This window comes from Doryrhamphus excisus, linkage group LG2, assembly GCF_037039965.1.
Source record: "Doryrhamphus excisus strain RoL-2023G ecotype Guam linkage group LG2, RoL_Dexc_Guam_v1.1, whole genome shotgun sequence".
In the NCBI taxonomy this organism is placed as follows: domain Eukaryota; kingdom Metazoa; phylum Chordata; class Actinopteri; order Syngnathiformes; family Syngnathidae; genus Doryrhamphus; species Doryrhamphus excisus.
Window position 1 is genome coordinate 13,108,080 of NC_136358.1, and position 20,465 is coordinate 13,128,544.

The 20,465-nt window shown below is 42.4% G+C and overlaps 1 protein-coding gene across 16 annotated transcripts in view; it reads left to right on the forward strand.

Moving 5' to 3' along the window:
• The window catches only part of nav3 (neuron navigator 3), a 286,722-nt gene that overhangs the window by 242,486 nt on the left and 23,771 nt on the right, over positions 1 to 20,465 (forward strand). For 15 of the 16 annotated variants that reach the window (XM_078798162.1, XM_078798159.1, XM_078798155.1 and 12 more), the window contains 6 exons: positions 1,384 to 1,492; positions 6,572 to 6,979; positions 7,760 to 7,879; positions 17,227 to 17,350; positions 18,328 to 18,637; positions 18,930 to 19,653. In XM_078798162.1, coding sequence (XP_078654288.1) covers positions 1,384 to 1,492; positions 6,572 to 6,979; positions 7,760 to 7,879; positions 17,227 to 17,350; positions 18,328 to 18,637; positions 18,930 to 19,653 — 1,795 coding nt within the window. The remainder of the gene's footprint in view (positions 1 to 1,383; positions 1,493 to 6,571; positions 6,980 to 7,759; positions 7,880 to 17,226; positions 17,351 to 18,327; positions 18,638 to 18,929; positions 19,654 to 20,465) is intronic. The other variant, XM_058077406.2, reaches the window with a different exon arrangement.

Genomic DNA, 20,465 nt, shown 5'->3' on the forward strand with positions numbered 1-20,465 from the left:
TTCAGTGCAAAGTTGTCTTCAAAAATTGAAGGTTTATCATGTATTTTCTAATTTGCAGCTATGTGATATGTAATGCCGCTGATATAAGGTCAGTGTGGTGGCAACACCTCAGCCTCACTTAACTTGCCGTCTGGGTGCTCTGGCCAGTCAAAACATGACCTCAATTATGCCAGACTCGTCTTTAGCTTCTATGAGGTCATCAGCAAGGTCGGCAGAGAAAAATTGAGGGCAAGTGTCAACACGTATATATATTTATAGATAATTTGTGACGTGTTTGTCTTTCACGATGATGCCCTTGCATTAATTTTTCATCTCGGGCACAGTCGGTGCGCCATTTCGAATAAAAATGAGTTTCACTGAAGTATACTCTTGTGTCACATCCATTTAGGACATTAGCCTTTCTAGCGTCTGGTATAAGTGCAGTCAGTGCCACCAAAGCATATTTGGTGAAGCGCACGACTCAAACAATGTGTATTGCCACGCATCATGCACCCAAACAAGGAGATTGCTGTCAGTGCACAAGATTACTTTCGTACTGGCACTATTCACATCAGTCATTTTTGCACTGCGCAGGGGAAAATGCCAATGGAAGAATGCAGAGCCTTTTTAGTGGATTCCTATTTGGATTGTGATCAATCAGTGCAAGCCCCAAGTCAACTGTAGAATGTATTTTGTGTTCATACTTGGCCTGTTGCTTCTTTTTAATTTGGAGCATAAACAGTTTCCCTTCTGCGGCTATTAAGACTTTGAAATGCTCTGCCCCACCCTTTTGACTTTTGGAATTGCATCCCAACTCACTCCGCATCCAACATCTATTCTTTGCCACATGCTCATTATCCGTCCTGTGGTCCCAGCCTGCAGATGTAGCTTGATGAGTTAACAGGCAAGATTAATCAGAACAGACAAGTCGATACTTTTATGTGCCTGCAGCTTATACTTCTGAACTGTCGGCCCTCTCGGTGCTCATGAACAACACTCCTTCAGTTGATGGCGGAATCAAATAAATGCGATGAGAAGCGCTTTAAAATACAGAAGATTGTTTCATGGCCGTGACTCTCAAGGATTTGGTGGGAGGCTGACAAAAAGCGACAGGGAAGAAAAGTATGTCTGACAGAGTCTGCTTTCGTAGGCACGAGCTAACTGAGCACACGGTGTCACGGCACGACATTTCCTGCTCAGCCTAGAGACCCTTTGTCAGTTGCATGAAAAATAATGTGTCTAGAGTTCATAGAAAAATGCGACATGATGACTTCCATTGACCATTTATTATTTTGTTTCCCTATAGGGACACACAGCGACAAGTGATGAAAAACCCTGTGTCAGATGTTCTTTTCTCTTAGAATGTGTGTGCAGGTTTCGACTAAATCGAATGTGTGTCTGCAGGAGAGGACCCCGAAACAAGACGGATGAGGACAGTAAAGAACATTGCTGACCTGCGGCAGAACCTGGAAGAAACCATGTCCAGTCTACGGGGGACACAGATCAGCCACAGGTAAGCAGAGAGATGACTTTGCATTTTCATAAGGAGGAAAAAAAACATGTATATTTATAAATTATTCCAGACTTAGTGGGACTGAGATGTTTTTCAGCAGAAAAATTACATCTTAATAGATTTTTTTTTTTAACAAAAAACAAAATCTGCAGGTATCCACTGTACATGTAAATGTTGACTTCTCCTAAGTCAGAGGTTTTTTTCCTGTCACACACACTAGAGACTTGGCAAGCTTCAGCAGCAACACAGATAGTGTCTTTAAATCGATGATGCTACATTTTAAATAATGGTGCTCAGTTAAACAAAATGGCCGATTTATAAATAAGTCAGTAAAGTTAAATAAGTTGAAGCAAATTTCTATGAGTGGATTTCTCTGGAAAAAAGGGATTAATATTCTGTCTTTTTTTCTTCTTGATTTAGTTTTTAATAATATTTACCCAGAAAGAACACCTGTCTTATATCCATCCATCCATTTTCTTGCTTATCCTCACGAGGGTCGCGGGGGTCCTGCAGACTATCCCAGCTGTCTTCGGGCGAGAGGCGGGGTACACCCTGGACAGGTCACCAGCCAATCACAGGGCACATATAGACAAACAACCATTCACACTCACATTCATACCTATGGACAATTTGGAGTCGCCAATTAACCTAGCATGTTTTTGGAATGTGGGAGGAAACCGGAGTACCCGGAGAAAACCCACGCATGCACGGGGAGAACATGCAAACTCCACACAGAGATGGCCGACCGGGGAATCGAGTCCTGTGTGCTAACCACTCGGACACCGTGCAGCCCTGTCTTATATTCAAGTTATAAATGAACTAAAAAAAGGTTCATAAAAGTTTCCCTAACAAAAAGTGTTTCTAATAGTTATTGCCACCTGCTCCTGTGGTTGTTTTAGTCCTACTTTTACTGGCACAGTGTGCACTGCCCAGCTATTATGGCGGTATTGCCAAGTTTGAACATATCCAAGCTGATATCTACCCCCTACCTGGCTCGCTTAGCTATTCACAAGCAGGCACTGATGTAGAAATAAATGTGAAAATGCTGAGAACGCTGCCAGTGGATATTTTAAGACAACTAAGCCTTCTGGCATTGGGGTTTGACAATTGCAGTTTGCGAAAAGGCTTAGAAGCACCAAAGTGTCCTAAATATCTTAGAATTAATATTCAAGAAGGGTTAACGAGTCTAGGCCACAACCCCTGAATCTAATGAGATCCTGTATCAAAACATTTAACCGCTAGATAAATGATAAATAGTGAATAAATAATGCAAATGAACACATCCTCTAAGTCAATGCACCGATATTTTACTGGTTGAATGTCAGGCTGCAGTTTATAAAGCACAGCTCTCAGCTCTAATATTCTCACTGAAGCGATGCGTGGTGAAGCTGAGACATGTTTGGCTTCAGCGGAACGCTCTGAAGCCAACGCACACATTTTGAAAGAGGCGGCCAACGAAACAGTGACATAACCACTGACAATTGTTTTAGCCCTTCATTCTCTTGAATCTGAATTTTACATGCTTGACTATGACAGACACGATTGACTTAAACACCATCATGTGTCCCATTACTTTTGAGTGTGTTGAATATCCTTGACTAAAAGAGGCTGATCTGATTTCAATATCTTCCTCTTTACCGTTGGAAGATACGTATGTCCCAAATTATTAATGACACTCCCTCTATTAGCATCCCTGTATTCTTCTACCTATTTCCTGCATTTAATTAAAACTTGCTAACCTGCTGGCTCTTGCACATTACATTGACAGAGTCGGGACTCGCATATCATGATGATAACTATTGGTCATTTGTCCCCAGACTTCCCTCTCAGTCTATTATTTTGGCCCATTTACCAAGGGAGATGGTGCAGACAGCCATGACAGATGGCTTTCTGTGCGTGTGCATGTATGTGTGTGTGTGCATGGGTGTTTGTTTTCTATTTCTTATTTCTCCCTCTGAGGGTTCTCAGCCAGCCACGATCGATGCATCGCTGTTGTTGGCCACCACATTTAATTCAATGTAACACTGGGGGGGTTCTCTCATTTACATGCATGGTACACAATGTGGATAAAACATTAAATGACCAGCAGTGCAAAGGCTACATGGACTGCAATAACCTAAAATGACAATACATCTAATCGTATCATTTATGCCCCATTTTTTGGGGCGTTAATGTAAAATTTTAATGGATGTTTTAATAGTTGGAAGGTGATAACTGCCTCAGAGGTTGCATGCCAAATCAGTCCATGACAAAAGTCTGGCCAGACCACCTTAATCTTCCCCCGCCCCCCGGATAAGAAATGGCTGTAATCACCGTGAAGGTTTGAAGCATCAAAGTAATTAATCAGCGTTACGCTTGTATGCACATGACAGTCATGCTCATCACGTTTTCTCAACTTTGGGATTCTTATGTCCTCTAAATGCGATGGCAGCTGTATTAAAGGTGCCCTGTTATGCATCCATCTATTTTCTAGGGTCGCAGGTATGCTGGAGCCTATCCCAGCTGTCTTTGGGAGAGAGGACATATAGTCAAATACACTCACATTTATACCAATGGACAAACACACGCATGGGGAGAGCATGCAAACTTCACACAAACGTAGAATCAAACCCAGGTCTTCTGACTGTGTGGCCAACATGCTAACCACTCATCCAATCTGTACTAGTTCATTATGTCAGAACAGTAAAATGTGACCCTACAGCCAAAGTTTATGACCACCATATGTCAGAAAAATCAATCATGTACGCGCCACTTTTGAGACAGTCGGTTTTAACGTCATGAAAGATAAACTTCCTTGATCATGGACATGAGACCACCTCTGAACTCCCTCTCCAGCTAGATGAACCCACCCTGTGCCCACCACTTTGCTACATATCTTATCAATATTGTTTAATTTTGTAAGGATCATTAGCCTTAATTATGCATAACCCAAGCGCTTCATTCATTCATAATTTCCTGAAAATGTTAAGTATCTTATCAAACTGAAGGCTTGTTATTTGTGTGTCACATCAATAAGATCCAGACGTGTTTTCCTCTCCTCAGACACTCACTATTGATCCAAATACAGAATTCATTCCTCCCAACTTATAGTGAGGGATTGTATTTGTATTGATTGGCATCAGGAAGAGAAAGTTGGTGTTGGAAGAAAATGTCATGATCTTCAAGGCTCAATCACTGTTCTCATCTTGTTGGGTTCTATGGATGTGGATCTCTATCTGGGGATTCAACAACAGGTCAGGTGACATGCTGACATTCTGGACGTAATAGCTTCACTCTGCCGGCTTTGTTTGTGTTGTGTTTATACACTTGGCGTACACAAACAATAAGCCCAAAGCTAAATTATTCATTGCTTTGGAAGTGAGCGGATAGCCGTTGAAGTGTGTGTGAGTAAAAAAACAACCTTTTTTAGGGGGTGTCCACACAGAAAGTGTAGTATTGTAGTGTTTCAGCCTTTCATCCACACGGAAACAGCTTTTTTTGAAAGTGTTGCCAGAGTGGGAAAATCTTTCATATCGACAATCATGATTTTATCATGATTATTGAATAAGAAATACAGAAATTACTGTTTACACTGTACATTGTTGTTCGTATTTGATGTCATCTATTTATTCTCCACATTATTATTATTATTATTATTTATTATTATACGGGAGCCAGGCATTTCAGCAATTTCACAGCTGTGTTATTGTGCAATGACAATAAAGGAAGTCTATCTATCTATCTACATTGATTATAGCCGCCACTTGATTTTTATTTGCCCATGATGAAAAAAAAGCATGTTTTGAGAATTTGATAAGAAAAAGAAAAACATTTTTAATATAGTCATTCCTCCAATTCCGCGTCTACATCATCTACACCCGTGCCATCGTATATAAACTTATGGGGATTCATTGTGCAGTATTCTTATACGAGATGTGTCTGAATACGGTAGGTTTGATGTTAAAACTTTCTCAGCAGCTTTCCTCCACTTCCACTTCCTCCATCCTCCTTAATCTCAACATCTGTACACACACACGCCATCTTTTCTGTTTGTTAGTCTTTCACGTCTTCCTCTGCTGCTGACTCCAGATAATGATAAGGTGATATTTTCAAGCATTGTACACCAATGTTATAAAAACTGGGTGATTGATTTGCATTGCAACATGACATTGCATGTGTAACTGGGATTGTGTGTGTGTGTGCGTGTGTGTGTGTGTTGCTGTTGATGAGATGATGTGAATATGGTTGGAACCGCTGCCCTTCTCATGCTGGCGCCTGGCATCACAGTGGTGCCCACTCAATAAACGCATGGCACACAAACACACACAAATTACCTCCTTTTGTGCCTTGATGAGTAGTTGCACAGAAGTTGATGCTAGGAGCAACTTTGCAAACATAATGCAATTAATAATTGCAAACAACATGCAAATCTTTAAACTGAGTAAAATCTATTTGAAAAATAGAAACGTCTTCTATACGCCCTGTTTGTTTTACCCATGTGACAATGCAGTGCACTTTTTTCCCAGCAGAGAGAGCTCCAGTTTGGTTCCACCACATACTTTGATGTCCAGGTGTCAGGGATCACCATATTTGTGTGTCATCTACAACTAATTACATTTTTAGTACACTTAAAGGTCTAGCTAAACTACATCTGCATTTTAGCCATGTCCTGATAACTTTAGATTAAAAAAAGGCCTTGTGGCTTACCAGAGGGCCATTATAAAGTCATAATAGGAGATTAATTATGATAGAGACTGTGTAATTATCACTAGAGGCTTGTTCAGTTTTAATGATTTCATTGTTTGTGTCAATATGATGTAATTATATCCATTTTTTTTGTTGTTTGTGCTTGAAAAGCGTCTAATTAAGTGTGACATTTGGAAGCATTCACTTGATAGTCAGATGGAGACATCACTTGTCTGACATTTGTCTCATGGGAGACTTCATTTTCTTCTCCTCCTCCACTTTACAAGTTTACGCACTGGAAGAGGCAGCACTCTGTTTTCACCTTCAGGCTTAGCCATGTTATTTTAGGCAGAAAAAAAAATCAGCTGAGTCAAAATAAATGTCCATACATTCCCTCTCTCTCTGTCTTGACAGCACACTGGAGACAACCTTCGATACAACTGTAACCACAGAGGTCAATGGGCGGAGCCTTCCCGCCCTCGCCACACGCTCCTCCCCCATGGCCTGGCGCCTGGGACAAACGCAAACGCCGCGTCTCCAGGCGGGCGATGCCCCCTCCATGCCCGGCAGCTATGCTGCGCCTCGGGCGGCTACAGCGGGCGCTGGCACCACCACGCCGGGGCGCTACAGTGGGCACTCTGACCCCTCCAGGTTTGTGTACAGAGCCCCCCTGAGGCGAGCGGCAGGGGCGCAGGGGGTTGAGCAGGGTGAGAGGGAAAGAGGAGGAGGGCTGGAAGGAGGGAAGCAGATGGAGGTGGCGGGGTACATGAGTGATGGGGACATCCTGGGAAAGAACGGACGGATGGATGAGATCACCAGCGGGTAGGATGATTAGTGCTAACGATGCATGCTAACTTTTTTCCATGTATTTCCTCCAAACATTTTTTTCCCCACTGAGACCTGCATACAAACAAACTGAAGCACATTGGGGGGGCCTCTTTGCTACATTTTTTGTATTAAAGATGGTGAAGCCAATCCACTGTAGGTCAATACAGTATATGCTAAGCTATCTACACAAAGCATTGACATCTTCCAAAGAAACATTTTATAATTCATCTTATTAATCATACATTTTATTTTATTTTTAGAACATGCCAAGGGCCATTAAAAAAAGGGCTATGAGCCCAAAATGGCCCCTGGGCTACACTTTGGACATCGCTGGTGTAAAGTAATGTTAATCAGTGTACAGTACTTCGCTAGAATAACATTTTCTTGGGAAGAAGTACGAAGAAAAGTTTTAGGGGTTGGAAATTGGAGACAAATTGATTAATCAGTGATGTAATTTGAGTGACGGAATTAAGCATCCGTGGGATTTGAGACAATTTGTTTCAGCCTGTCAGGACGGTAAAGGTGATTTGCCATTTAATTAGCTCAATTAGCTCAACAGCTAATCATTTCCATGTCCTATCAGGTGTGTCTGATTGCTATCTGCGCTCAAATCCCAACTACTTGCATTACACACTGCTATATTAATTGTAAATACAGCCAATTAAACGTACAAATACACCACTGCAAGCACTGATAAACAAGCATCCACCAGTATTCCCTCTCTCCTTTATTGTATGCTGACTGTAAAATGAAGTCTAAATTCTCCTCCCACAGATATCTAACAGATGGAGGTCTGCATTTGTATGCACGGAACGCCGGCCGTGCATCAGACTCAGCTTCTTCTCGAGAAACATCCCACAGGGGAAGCAAAGAGATACAGGGGGACATAGACAGGTAAGGATCTGTCAGTCATAGCTTGCTGCTTGTTTTGTTTTATTTGTTTGACTGCGGACAACACACAGGGATGTGTTAAGCTTTGGGCATTGTTGGTAAATGAGATGTTTCCACTTGCTTGGTTTATAATTGAACTCTTCAGGTTGCTAAGCTGGATAGCTTTGGAGTGCCTCTGTTTTGAGTTGAATTCAAGGACACCTTTGTCAAATGACTTTGAGTGCACTTACCTGTAGACACTTTACTTGGCATCTCAAAAGCATTCACTTGTACAGACCTGCTTGTTTGGTGTTCACTTTCGGCGTTGTCAAGTACAAATCCACTAGACCGTGCTTGATGCAATGATGTACGGGTTATGAAGATATGTCAGTTATTCTTGACACACCTTTTCATATCTATTGCATTCAATATGAACTGTCAGGTATGTTTGCAATTTGCAGTTTATTTGGGTGATATTGCTTTGAAATGACATGATAGAGATAATGGATGGATAGGACAAAATGAACTAGAAAATATTGTTTTAAAGGTTCCATATTTTGCTATTATTCAACAATTTTAAATAAATGTGTTTCCCATAAACGAGGCTGGATGGAATCTACTACTCGGAGCATGTTGTTTTGTGTGTCTGTAGCTTTAATGCTAATGATCTTCCTCCGTCCGTCCGCTTTGTGTGGCTGTTGTGCACTTTTGTCCACCTTTTACCTATATAGTCGTCCCATGCAATATTGCAGTCCAACACTGTATCATGGTTTTTCATCAATTAATTACAGTAAGTAATAGACGATTGCTGTTTAAGTATGCTATGGTCTATTATTAGTCAAAACATATTGAAATACAAGTCATACGTGCTTCTGGTCACTAAGCGTCAGTAATACCACGAAACATTACATTACTTTAGCACTGCATGAAGTCATGAGGAGTGCTTTTCCCATTCCATGTGGAAGTGGTACATTTGTGGTTTATTAAGTTTAGCAGAAATACATTTGAGGAATACATTTGGAATACAGGTAGTGAACAAATGTATCGCAATTGATGTAAAACGGATGGGGGTAAAATTAAATAAGCTTTGCTTCTTCCTACTTCTTTTGGATATAGCAACTGTGAATTGTAATGTGTGACATATTCCAATGTAACTTGTATGCATGTTACTGTATACTGGCAACAATAAATGCCATATTGTATATCACATACAACAATGTAATAATATTAAGGAGTGGGACAAGAGACGGCAAACATTTTACATTTTAACAGCAACATCATGCTGTGTTAGCCTACTCGCTGACGAAAGCAAAACAATTTAACTAACAGCCCCCTCGTCTGTTGGTGGATAGTTGACAGAGCTCAAGGATTAATTTTAAGAGTTGTAGTGAAGCCTGATTTTCCACAAATAGATCTTCTAGCCGGAGGTGGTATCATGTACATGAAGAGGGAGGGTTTTTCTTCACAATGTCATCAAAAGCAACCATTTAAATCATGCAAATGATTGCATTGTGGTTGCACTAGTACAGCTTTGGTGGTATTTCACTTCCTGTATGATCACATTTGCTCGATAATCCGATGGTTTCCCAGCCGCTGTGACGGCATCCTTTCTTCTCAACATCCAGTCAGTCAGCTGGACAGACAGGCAGGCGTGAGTCTGATCATATCTGAGAGCGTCCGAGCATCAAAACACGGCAGACCCAGCGGCGGGTTGAGAATAGCTGATTAACCTGCCTCTGTCACTCCCAGACTGATATGCCTGTCACACCTGACACTCAAGCGTGGAGAGACATGGGAAGAGAAGAAAAATGAACCCTGTGAACCGTCTCCTCCATTTGTCTCGCTGTAACCCTGCCTGTGTTTTATCTCAGGATGTGAGAAGTTTGCCCCCTCACCTGAGCAGGAGAAAGAGGTTTTGCCGCAAGGCCTTGAAGGTGATAGAGAAATATTTCCCTCAGATGCTTTCAAGCAAGAAAAAGCCCAATGGGAGTTTATTCTTCCTCTCTTCTTCCCCATACACAGCTATGAAAATCACACTGTTCCTTCAATACACACACAGTTCTAATGCTTCCTTCAGCCTTGCTGTGACATGTGTGATTGTCAGAAGCTTAGCTGACGCTTCCCACTGGCGGATGACAATGTTCTCAGGGGGATTCATTTCCCAAGCAATCATTTGCCAGGTTTTTGCACTGTAGTCTGGATTGAGGGTCCTTCCAAGGACAGGATATGCTACCCTTGATTGGTTATTTGCAGATAGGCTTCAATGACTTTGGGAAACTTTAAAATGGTAAACATAACACAGTAACGGGGCAAAAATGAAGAATTGCAATACTTCAAGTGTCACCATTTTGGGTAACCTTGCTCTACATTTTGCGGCAAAAACAGCCATATTTAAGCCATATTGGCTTGTCTCTTATACTCAGCAGCAGGGTCATCCCTGACCACATTCCAACAGCAGTCAGCAAGCATAGATGGTTTCCACTTTTCCCTGATATCTTATCTCCATAGCTCCTTCCCCATGCTCATTACTTATCTCCCCACAGTTCAATGGAAAGAAATCTAGATGGAAATTCAAAAAAGTGTATCTTAAGTGACATTGCAGCCAAGGGCTTTGTAGGACTTCAGGAGTTTTGCTACCAGCTGCTTATAATGATCTGCTTTGTCGTTTGCAAAAGTCAATTTCTGCTACCGTTCATGACATTTCTCGACATGCAGGCATTCTGTCCACTTCCCAGGGAGAGATATCAGCAAATACAAACAAATGTGGTATGTCAAAACACTAGACCTCCTAAATTCTCAGGAGAAGACCTTCTGTAGTGCATTTCTTGCTAAATATTTGCTCTACGGGAGCATTGCTTTATTTGCAGAAAAAAAGACTTCAGGCAACACTTTTAATGTTCAAGCTGTGTTTGAACGATAGCTAGATATTAAATTCAGTATGCAACTAAATATTTGTTTATTCAGCACAATAGTGTAATTATTGTTTCATCACTAAAGAGGAAGAATTGCTGATCCTTAAAGGTTTTCATTTCAAAGCTGTTCCCTTTTGCTGTTTTTTTTGCATACACTTGGCTCCCTTGAGGCTCATTATGATTCACGCTTTTTTTTTAATAACGACTCCCCTGGCTGCCACCCATGCATGGCAGCTATATTCCGCAATGCCCCCCCCCACCCCCCCCCCCCGCCCCCCCTGAGGTCGCCGTGACTCACTAGATGGAGACGGGTGGCCAAGCAGGTGACTGAGACCATCTGTGGCTCAAACAGTGCAGCCTTGCTCCTTATGTTCATAGGTTGAAGTGCCTCAAATCGGTTGTTCTTTTCACCCTAACAGATGTATTTCTATATATTATCACATGCATTTACAATCCTGGGCATGCCAAATGAATGAAATGGGAGAACATAGTTCATTTTCCACTTTTGTTCATGAACAGGATGCAATCAAGCACTCTATGTACCCATACAGGAAGGAAGCATGGCGATGTTTTACATGAAGGATGATCACAGCTGTCACTGTGCAGAGCGCTGAGAGTTGAGAAGATTTGGATGACGAGGTTCTTTCCGTCATCACCTCCTCCCTTCGTCATTTAAGTTCACGTCTAGTTCAACTGAGCCCCGGGCGCCGCTTTGGAGGCACATCTCTCTCATGCTGCACCTGAAACAAAAGCTTTCTATGTTTTTCTGAAGCTCTGAGGCGTTTGGCCCTTTTCAGTCTTTTTCCAACTTCAATCAAAAGCAGTCAGGCGCGCAGTCTAAACTTTGCAAATTGTGATGGTAATTGGAAGGAGTTGCATCCTCGATTGGAGTACCCAGCTGTGTCTTCCTCTTCATGCTAATGTGGCTCCGCACTTGAAGCAGGTGCATGCTCTCTGTCAAAATAGTGTTCCATATCAACACATGTTCATTAACCATCTATTTATACACAAAAGATTGACTTTCTTAATTCCCTTCACTTCCGAGTGGGGAAGCGGCACTCAAATGAACAACTGAATAGGCAGTGATTTTTGATATGTTTACCCCCATTGAACGAATGACCTAGCATGTGTTTTGCATGTAAAAATATTCGATCTAGTGTGAAATGATTTGGTGTGCAACCATGCAGCACTTTCAGGTCTGACTCAATGGGATTTATCGGAGCTGTGGTGATGAGTCACATTAAAGTGACACAAAAGTGACATAAGATGGAATTAAAACAGCCTTAGCCTGCCTGAAATGAATAAATAATGCATGCGCTTAGGGGATAATGTAGTGGTCAAATACTACTTGTAGTCGTATTTCTTCACAACTGTTTGATGACATAATGTATCGTGCCATTTAAAGAAAACATGTTATACTGTAAAACATATGTATATTATACATTTGTGTATGTGTGTACATATATACTTTTATATGTGACTATTATATATTATTTGCATAAGTATCTCTGACTTTTATAGCGACAGTATAAGACGGTTTTTATGATAAACGGACCAAAGCACTTCATTCACAGAGATTTGCAAGGGTTTGACTCCATTCATCATCTCAAAGACCTTAATGACTCTGGGAAACATAAAAACGACACTGATCCTATCACGGCTAATTCACTTTACCGTGACTGAGTCACGTAAGTCGTAAAAAGGTAATTCTGTGGAATGATGACTGTTGTGTAGTGTAGTAATGTAGTAGGCAATTAACATGAACTCATAGCTCCCTGGTATTATAGGTGATAGGTGATATAGAGAATTGTTTATTTTAGTAACATTATGCATGTAACATAATATATACAGCAGATTGAGGGATTATTATATATATTTTTGTTATTAATCAGTTTGAAAAGGTCAGTCGAAAAGCGAACCGTATGAAATATGAAACAATTTTTCCAATCCAATTACCGGTAATCCATTCCAGACACCCAAAAATAATATGTCAAGAATAATGATAGTTTTCCATGCAGAAAACAATGATGAACATTTAGCATATCTTTCACCTTTATTGAAGATTATTAAAGATTATTAAAGTTTTTGTCAAAAACTGAATCCTATGAACACCGGGACATACAAAGGCACACAGATACTGCTCTGCATGGCACATCCAGCAGCAACAGAACCAATGTTATAGTAGCGACACGGCGCAAACGGCACAGCCAACATTAATAGTACTGCAGAGTTCATTGTAAACAACAGTACATACATTGTATCCATTACAGAGATCCTAAATCTACTGGATGCTGACCAGTTCCTTTTTTTAGGGAAGGAAGCTGTGACGTTAGTGCGACTTTGCAAAGTCCTTGCAGATCTGCATTGCAGTGGAAAGCTTTGATGTGTTTACTGGCGCTGAAAAAGCTAACGCTGATCGTCAGGCAGCAGACAAGGTCAGGGTCTTTCTTTCTTGGACCGGGTCAGTCAAATAAATATGTATTTCTGACAACACGTAGGAGGAAAGAGATCCTTTTCTCGGTGCTGCACTGGCACCACTAAGACAGGAGCCTCATGAATAATGTCCCAAGACGAAGCAGTACGGACCTTTCAGAGGCTCACTCATTATGCATCAGATCATTTCCAGTCAGAGGCGTATGGCAAAGCACAGTTGTTGGCTCACGCTCTTCCTTCTTTGCTTTGGCCCAATTCCACATTGTCACCCTCTCTTAATTAACCCTCACTAACCCGCTGTGGATGACGTGATTGCGCCTCAGAGGGCTTGACAGGCCCATCCTTGGTTGGGGAAGGATGGAAGAGAAGGGAGGGGGCGAGCACATCAGCGGGGGGTGAAAGTGGAACAGTGAGGTAGTTCTTTCTTCCTCTTGTTCCCATTTCATCCCTGGACTCCCAGTCGATTCACAGCTTCTTGCCGTCTCAGGCAAACAGGTGGAGAAAAACATAATTCTTCAACAGGAACAGGAACCATCCGTCCCATTTGGTGAGTTGATGGAACAGATACACACGCACACACACTGTAGACAGCTGATTGTTGCACCTTACTGGTCATAGCTAGGCAGGAAGGGGAGCTTATCAGTGTCCTGCTTTGGCAGCTGTTGAAACGACAAGGAGACGATAGTGTTTGTCTAATTCTGCAAAGAAACGTTTAGGTTCCTCTGAAGAGTAATTGTAAGGGCTCAGTGGCATTAAGTTGGATTACTGTGTGGGCAAATGAGGATATGAACTTTACATTTGTATTAAAGACTCCTGGAGTGTCTGTGTCAAGACTTCAGCTTACAGTGGCTACAATTAGTGTTGAAGACTCAATGCCAGAATTAACACTAATTAGTCATTTTTGATGTAAAGACAAAAATAGATGAACATAGCCAGATTTTTCTCGCAGTAATATACATGAGGTCAGATGAAATGATGCTGGTTAGGTGCTGGTCTATGAACTGATCCAGTGCCAGTCCTCTGTAGCTTTTTACCTGCAGTTATTCCTTCCTAAGTGTACAATTATCTCTGTATCGTTCATTGTCACGCACCACAGCAAAGCTCTACAGGACTGAATCACCGTATTGTCGATCTCCAAATTCTTTACATAAACTGTATGCTCATAACAGCAAGGAAAGGCCTGGTAGCAGATATATTGTGCCTTTATTTTGTCTGAACTTGGGTATGGGTGTTGCAGACAATTGAATTCCACGTGGAGAGAAGGTATCCTGAAGGTCGTCGTGGTGGAGTTGTCGTACTATAGACAGCTGTCCACTTCACTCAAGTCAAAGTCCCAAAACCTAATCATGCACATAACGTGCTGTGCATTTGAATAATTGAATCTAGCGTGCCAGTTATCTGACATGGACCTTTTTGGTGCTTATGTTTCGTGGTGTCAGTGGAAACATGATGTAGACCTATTATGGAACCACATTTGGTAACTTAAAGTAATAACAACGAAATATTGTGATAAAAATTGTAGCTTTCTATTTAAAAAAAAAAAGCATTCCATTCAATTCAGTATGCTCTGAATAAGTGGGCCAGTTTTAAGCTGTGATTGTTGCCATAAAAAAAACATAACCTTCACTTTTTTTAAGGACAAGAACTCATTTTAGTTGATTCGCTGTCCTATCAAAATGTTGCCTCCCCTGATGGTTTCCAAAAATGAAGGTGAAAAATTACTTGTGAGACTGAAGATAACCATTTTTACAATAATATTCTTGTATCCGCAGTGGTCTCACAACATGTCTTCAAAAAGCAGTTACATAACACAGATTCTCCTGCCTTTGGCATCCTTTTCAATTTGCTTTATTTTCAATTTCTGCCAAATATTTATCAACCATCAAAATCTCATTTATCTCCATGATCAGGTGTAATCACCGGTGTTGGTGCCTTTGTTTGTGCAGTTAATAGCGTTTTTCCTCATCCCGGGCTGCCTGCTGAAGGAACCAAAGTTAACGTGTTGAATATTGCATGAGATAATGTTTGCATGGCTGACTGGAGTCACAGCCATGCATTCACAGGATGGAGCGCAGCTTATATGTGTCGGTGGCAATAAAAAACAAATGAATGGTCATGCACATATTTGTACTGTAGTCTTCATTTATTATAAGTCCCGCCTTTTGGGGGAAAAAATGGCAATATTATGAGTATTAGAGCTGTGATTGTCTACTATTGATCACAGTCATCCCATGAGGATTTAGCTGTGTTTTCACATTGATTCCAAGCTTTACACACCATCTGTTTTTTTTTTGCACATACAATATGAACTCAGATGTATCCACTACTGCGTTCCACTCTGTACATTGCAAGCTCATAGTTAATTTAAAAAGTGGTGACACAAAACTCTAGTGTACCCACCCGCCCTCGCCGGCAGGTTATTGAGTTCGCTTGTGACGTGCAGGTCTAAGGGAGGGGAGGAGCTCGGCGAAGCTCGGCTATTCTGTCAAAACCATCTAAGCTGATCCCTGGGAGTTGAACGATGAAATATTCAGCCCGTTGCACCACCGGACAACTATCTCAGGAGGTCGGCTGCCATTTTTTTTGTGTAGTCCTTCTTATTTTGTCCACACTTTCACCAGGAAATGGCAGGAAATGGTGGATGTTGTTTGCTAGTGTCAAAAACCTTCTTTTGTAGAATTATTGGTCACATAAGTGGATCCAAATCGGTTATGGGTCCCGTGGTGGGTATACAGAATCAGTATTTGGTCACATAGCTAGCCGTCAGCACCAGTTACTGGTTTACTATTTGTTCTTTCACTGCAGTATACCAATTTGCTATTAACACCAAGCATCTTCTAGAATTCCATTGACAGTAATTTAGAGTGAAAGCCTTTGCTTTGCCTTCATGACTCGAAGGGGCATTCACTGTGACTCATTATGTTAATTGAGTCAAATTTACCCAAGAAGTACTTTTAATCACATTACAAACAGTGGAGACTTATTTCCTAGCAGAAATGTGCAGCTTTGTATTAGCCAGCCCACCCTGCGAGGGATTGAGTGATATTTTTGCAGCCATTGTCATGTTTGAATAAAATGAGAGAAAGTCAATTAGACTTCTGACATACACATCTTCTCATTTCCTTTGTCAAGTACTCCTTGGTTTCTATGCCCCAAAGTGGTGTACTCTGTGTTTTGGAGGGTTACTTTGATACCTTTTCCAGTGGAAATGTAAAAAAAAAAGTGTTTTTGACAAGCAACTATATGCATGGGGCATTGAATTTGACCCAGTCAGCCTCTGCTGTCAATCACACATTGAAGTTAGCTCTCAGAGGAGGAAGAGTCAAGCGCACTTCAACACTGAGGCGACAGGCGTGTCTGAATGTGGACGGAGACAATATTGTTAAAAATATGATGCTTGTTAGCAGAGAAGCAAATCACATGGACAATTACCTTTTTTTTTACAGATTTATGACCCTATAGACTTATTAAAAATAATAACTTCCTACTTTTTTGGGTGGAAACACAAATGAAATTTCAAACTTCGTCTCGCCCACATTCCCATTCCTTTCAGAAATGCACCATTATTCTCTTATTCTCCACCCGCCTCCCAGTGTCTGATCAATTATAGATGGCAGGCCGGAATTGACGTGTCTACAGTGTGTAATTACTTTCTGGAAGTTTCTTTTGACTCATTTTGAAATGTCTAATGACGTCAGTCGGACTGAACATCCTTAGCTGGCATAATATACATGCTGTGTCAGTCGGTTTCATTACCTTCCATATTATGTCATTGTGTAAGCAGTCATTTTTCCATCTTTGTGTTTGAGTACTGTGCGTATCTCTCTGCATTTGACTTGTCAACTACATACTGTAACATCCCTATTAACATGCCTATTTTTTCCTACATTCTCTGTATTTAACAGTACGATAGCGGTCTTAGCCGGCCAGTGTGGGAACATTGATCATTTATTCCTCCACAGACTTGATTCTAACAGTAGATACAACTCTCTTCATTCCCTCTTATTTTTGTTGTGTTTCCTGAAGCTGGGACGACAGCAGCTCAGTGAGCAGCGGCCTGAGCGACACCTTGGACAACATCAGCACCGATGATCTGAACACGCCCGTCTACTCCTCCGTCAGCTCGTCACGCAAAAGCAAGGGCACCCAGGTTAGTCCGCTTTTGTGCATAACGCCGCCAATGTGCAATGTCCATATGTGACTGGAGAACCCAGAATAGCAACAATTGCACACATGTACTTTGCTAACTTTGAATATAGTAATACAAATAAACCCTCGCCTTCAAATGCTGACTAACCAGCATGTTAGACTGGTCTGCATGTAGCTGAGGGAATAAGCTGCAGTCTCCCTGCTCACTCCTCTCCTTAGAGGCTCTTTTTGCACTATTCTGCCAAGTATCTTTGGCCTCTCATGGAAGAGACTCAGTGTTGCTAGGGAGACTGCACGGCCATCTGTCAAGAAAGGGCTTTGTAGAGATTGCGTTTGTGAGTGTGTGTGTGTAGGTGTGTTTGTGCATGAGCATCCCAAAGGAGGAGACATGGTCAGACCAAAGATAGCTCTGACATCACACACGGTTACTTTGTTTGCTAGTGGAGTTTTGTTTCCTTGTGTTGCCTACATACCTTATGTTTTCAGTGTTGGGTGTGATTCCTTGAAGCAATTATTGTAAAAAAATCACTTCACTAAATAGGATTTCTTCAGTCATTCATTCATTTTCTACGGCTTATCCTCACAAGAGTCGTGGGGGGGGGGTCTATCCCAGCTGTCTTCGGGCGAGAGGCGGGTACACCCTGGACTGGTCGCCAGCCAATCACAGGGCACATATAGATAAACAACCATTCACACTCACATTCATACCTATGGACAATTTGGAGTCGCCAATTAACCTAGCATGTTAGCATGTTTTTGGAATGTGGGAGGAACTCGGAGTACCCGGAGAAAAACCACGCATGCACGGGGAGAACATGCAAACTCCACACAGAGATGGCCAAGGGTGGAATTGAACCCGGGTCTCCTAGCTGTGAGGTCTGTGCGCTAACCACACGACCACCGTGCAGCCTAAATAGGATTTCTTAACGTTTTTAAATTTTTCCAACCTTGTATTCATCACTGATTTTTCTGCTACAGTCTCAGAGAGGAAGTAAGTCCAAGCATGCCGAGCAGGAGGTGAGCAGTAGCTGGGCAGGAGCCGAGGACCTGAAGAAGGTGGACGAGGAAATCGACATGACCATGGACCCCAACGCCGCCTCCTCTCGCTGGAAGCCTTCCTCGTCCTCATCGTCCTCCCAAGCCCAAAGCCAGTATGAGGAGGTGGGTCAGAAGGCCACAGTGCTGGCCCAAATATCCCAGACTGGATCACTGAGAAGGGGCATGACAGCCCAGGTGGGCATCACACCACCCAGGACGAAGGGTACTTCTACTTCCCTAAAAACACCCGGTAGGTGTTTCCATCTTTTCCATTTTCAAACTGGAAGATTCCTGCTTGTTCCTTGTTTTACATGTATTCCACTTCCCTTCAAACAGTTTTGTTCCAGACTTTGACAAGTTTAGATACACCTTCTCATTGAATAGCACGAGAAAGTGTATCCAAGCTTTTGACTGATACTGTAAGATCAGCAGAAATCACGTTGGCTATAGGCCACAATTTGTTCGAACAAGTCTTTGGCCAAAAACCTGCTGAGGACTATATTTCTGCATTCATGCTAATGAGTGTTTCTGCAAATTGACAGGCAAGACAGATGATGCCAAGGCTTCGGAAAAAGGCAAGGTGCCCTCCAAGAGTGCATCTGGCATCCAGCGCTCCCCCTCAGACGCTGGTAAGAGCAGTGGCGACGAAGGCAAGAAACCCCCCTCTGGCATTGGACGCCCACCCACCACAGGTTCTTTTGGATACAAGAAGATCCCCGGTCCCACGGGGACTCTAATCACCTCCAGTGGTGCCACACTCTCCAGTGGTTCAGCTACCCTGGGCAAGGCACCTAAATCTTCAGCTGTCCAGGGCAAAAGCGCAGGCATCAGTTGCGTGCGGAAGACCAGCCTGGATGGTTCGCAGCCTCAAGATGATGGCATTCTACTCACCTGCGGGGGCTCCAAAGTGCCTCTCCAGTACCGCTCTCTACCTAGACCGGCTAAATCCTCCAGTGGAGTAGCAGCAGGGCGCAGCGGACACCGCTCTAGCTCCAGCAGCATCGACTCCAACGTCAGCGGGAAATCAGTTGGCGGAGGGGCGGCAGCTGGAGCCAAGCGTCGGGATGGGGGAAAGGTGGGCTCCAGTGATTGCTCCAGTCCCATCAACATGAACCAGACGGACAAGGAAAAAGTAACGGTAACAGAGCAGGATCCGGGACTCTCTACATCGCCCAAGTCCAGCCCTACGTCTTCTTCAGCGGGGCAGACGGGCCTCAGGCAGCCGGGCTCCAAATACCCTGACATTGCCTCTCCTACCTTCCGCAGGTAAGTCACTCCCTACTCTCATTCTGTCTTTAGTCGTGTTTCCACCAAGCAGTACAGTCCAAAGTTATAAATGGTACTAAACAACCTCCTCTGGCACTGTCCTTTTTGGTGGAAATGTGTCTTTTGTCTTTCGCTGTGCATGTTTCCACAGGTACAAGCATTTCATCGCCATTAGTTCCAATCCATTGGATCATATTTAACAAAAAAGGTATGCCACAGCCTTGAGGTGCGATAAGGTTTTATTTCAGGACTAATTTAATATCATTTCAGAAACTGCTGAATAAAATCATCTAGTAAAGAAAGAGGGAAATCATTGTAATACACATCATAGACATTGTTTAATCACTTTGTAGGACAGTTAAATAGACAGTTTCTCATCATACCCTGATTCAGAGGTCTTCTCATTCATGGTGATGTGTCCATGATCAGAAGCAACAATCTGCGGCTCATTAGAAACACACGCTCAACAGGCATGCCAAAACATGTCCGCCCCATCTGATCTGTCGAGTTGAACCTTTTTGCCTGATCCCCATGTCATTATAAGATCTTTTCTATTTATTTTTCCTCTCAAGACAGTATCACCTGTTTTATTTTGTGTGATTGCGGCGACGGACCAGGACGGGCTCACGCTGAGTAGCAGGCTGTCTGAGCATATGTGGAGGCAGACAGGCCTGAGTGGCCTAACAGATTGGCTTCTTTTAAGAAAGGACGCTGTTAAAGCAGACAGATGTGTTGTGGTATGCGACTGAGAGGAGGAGATGAAGGACGTTTGAATACATGGGAAGTGTTGATAATTATTCAACAGGAGGTCC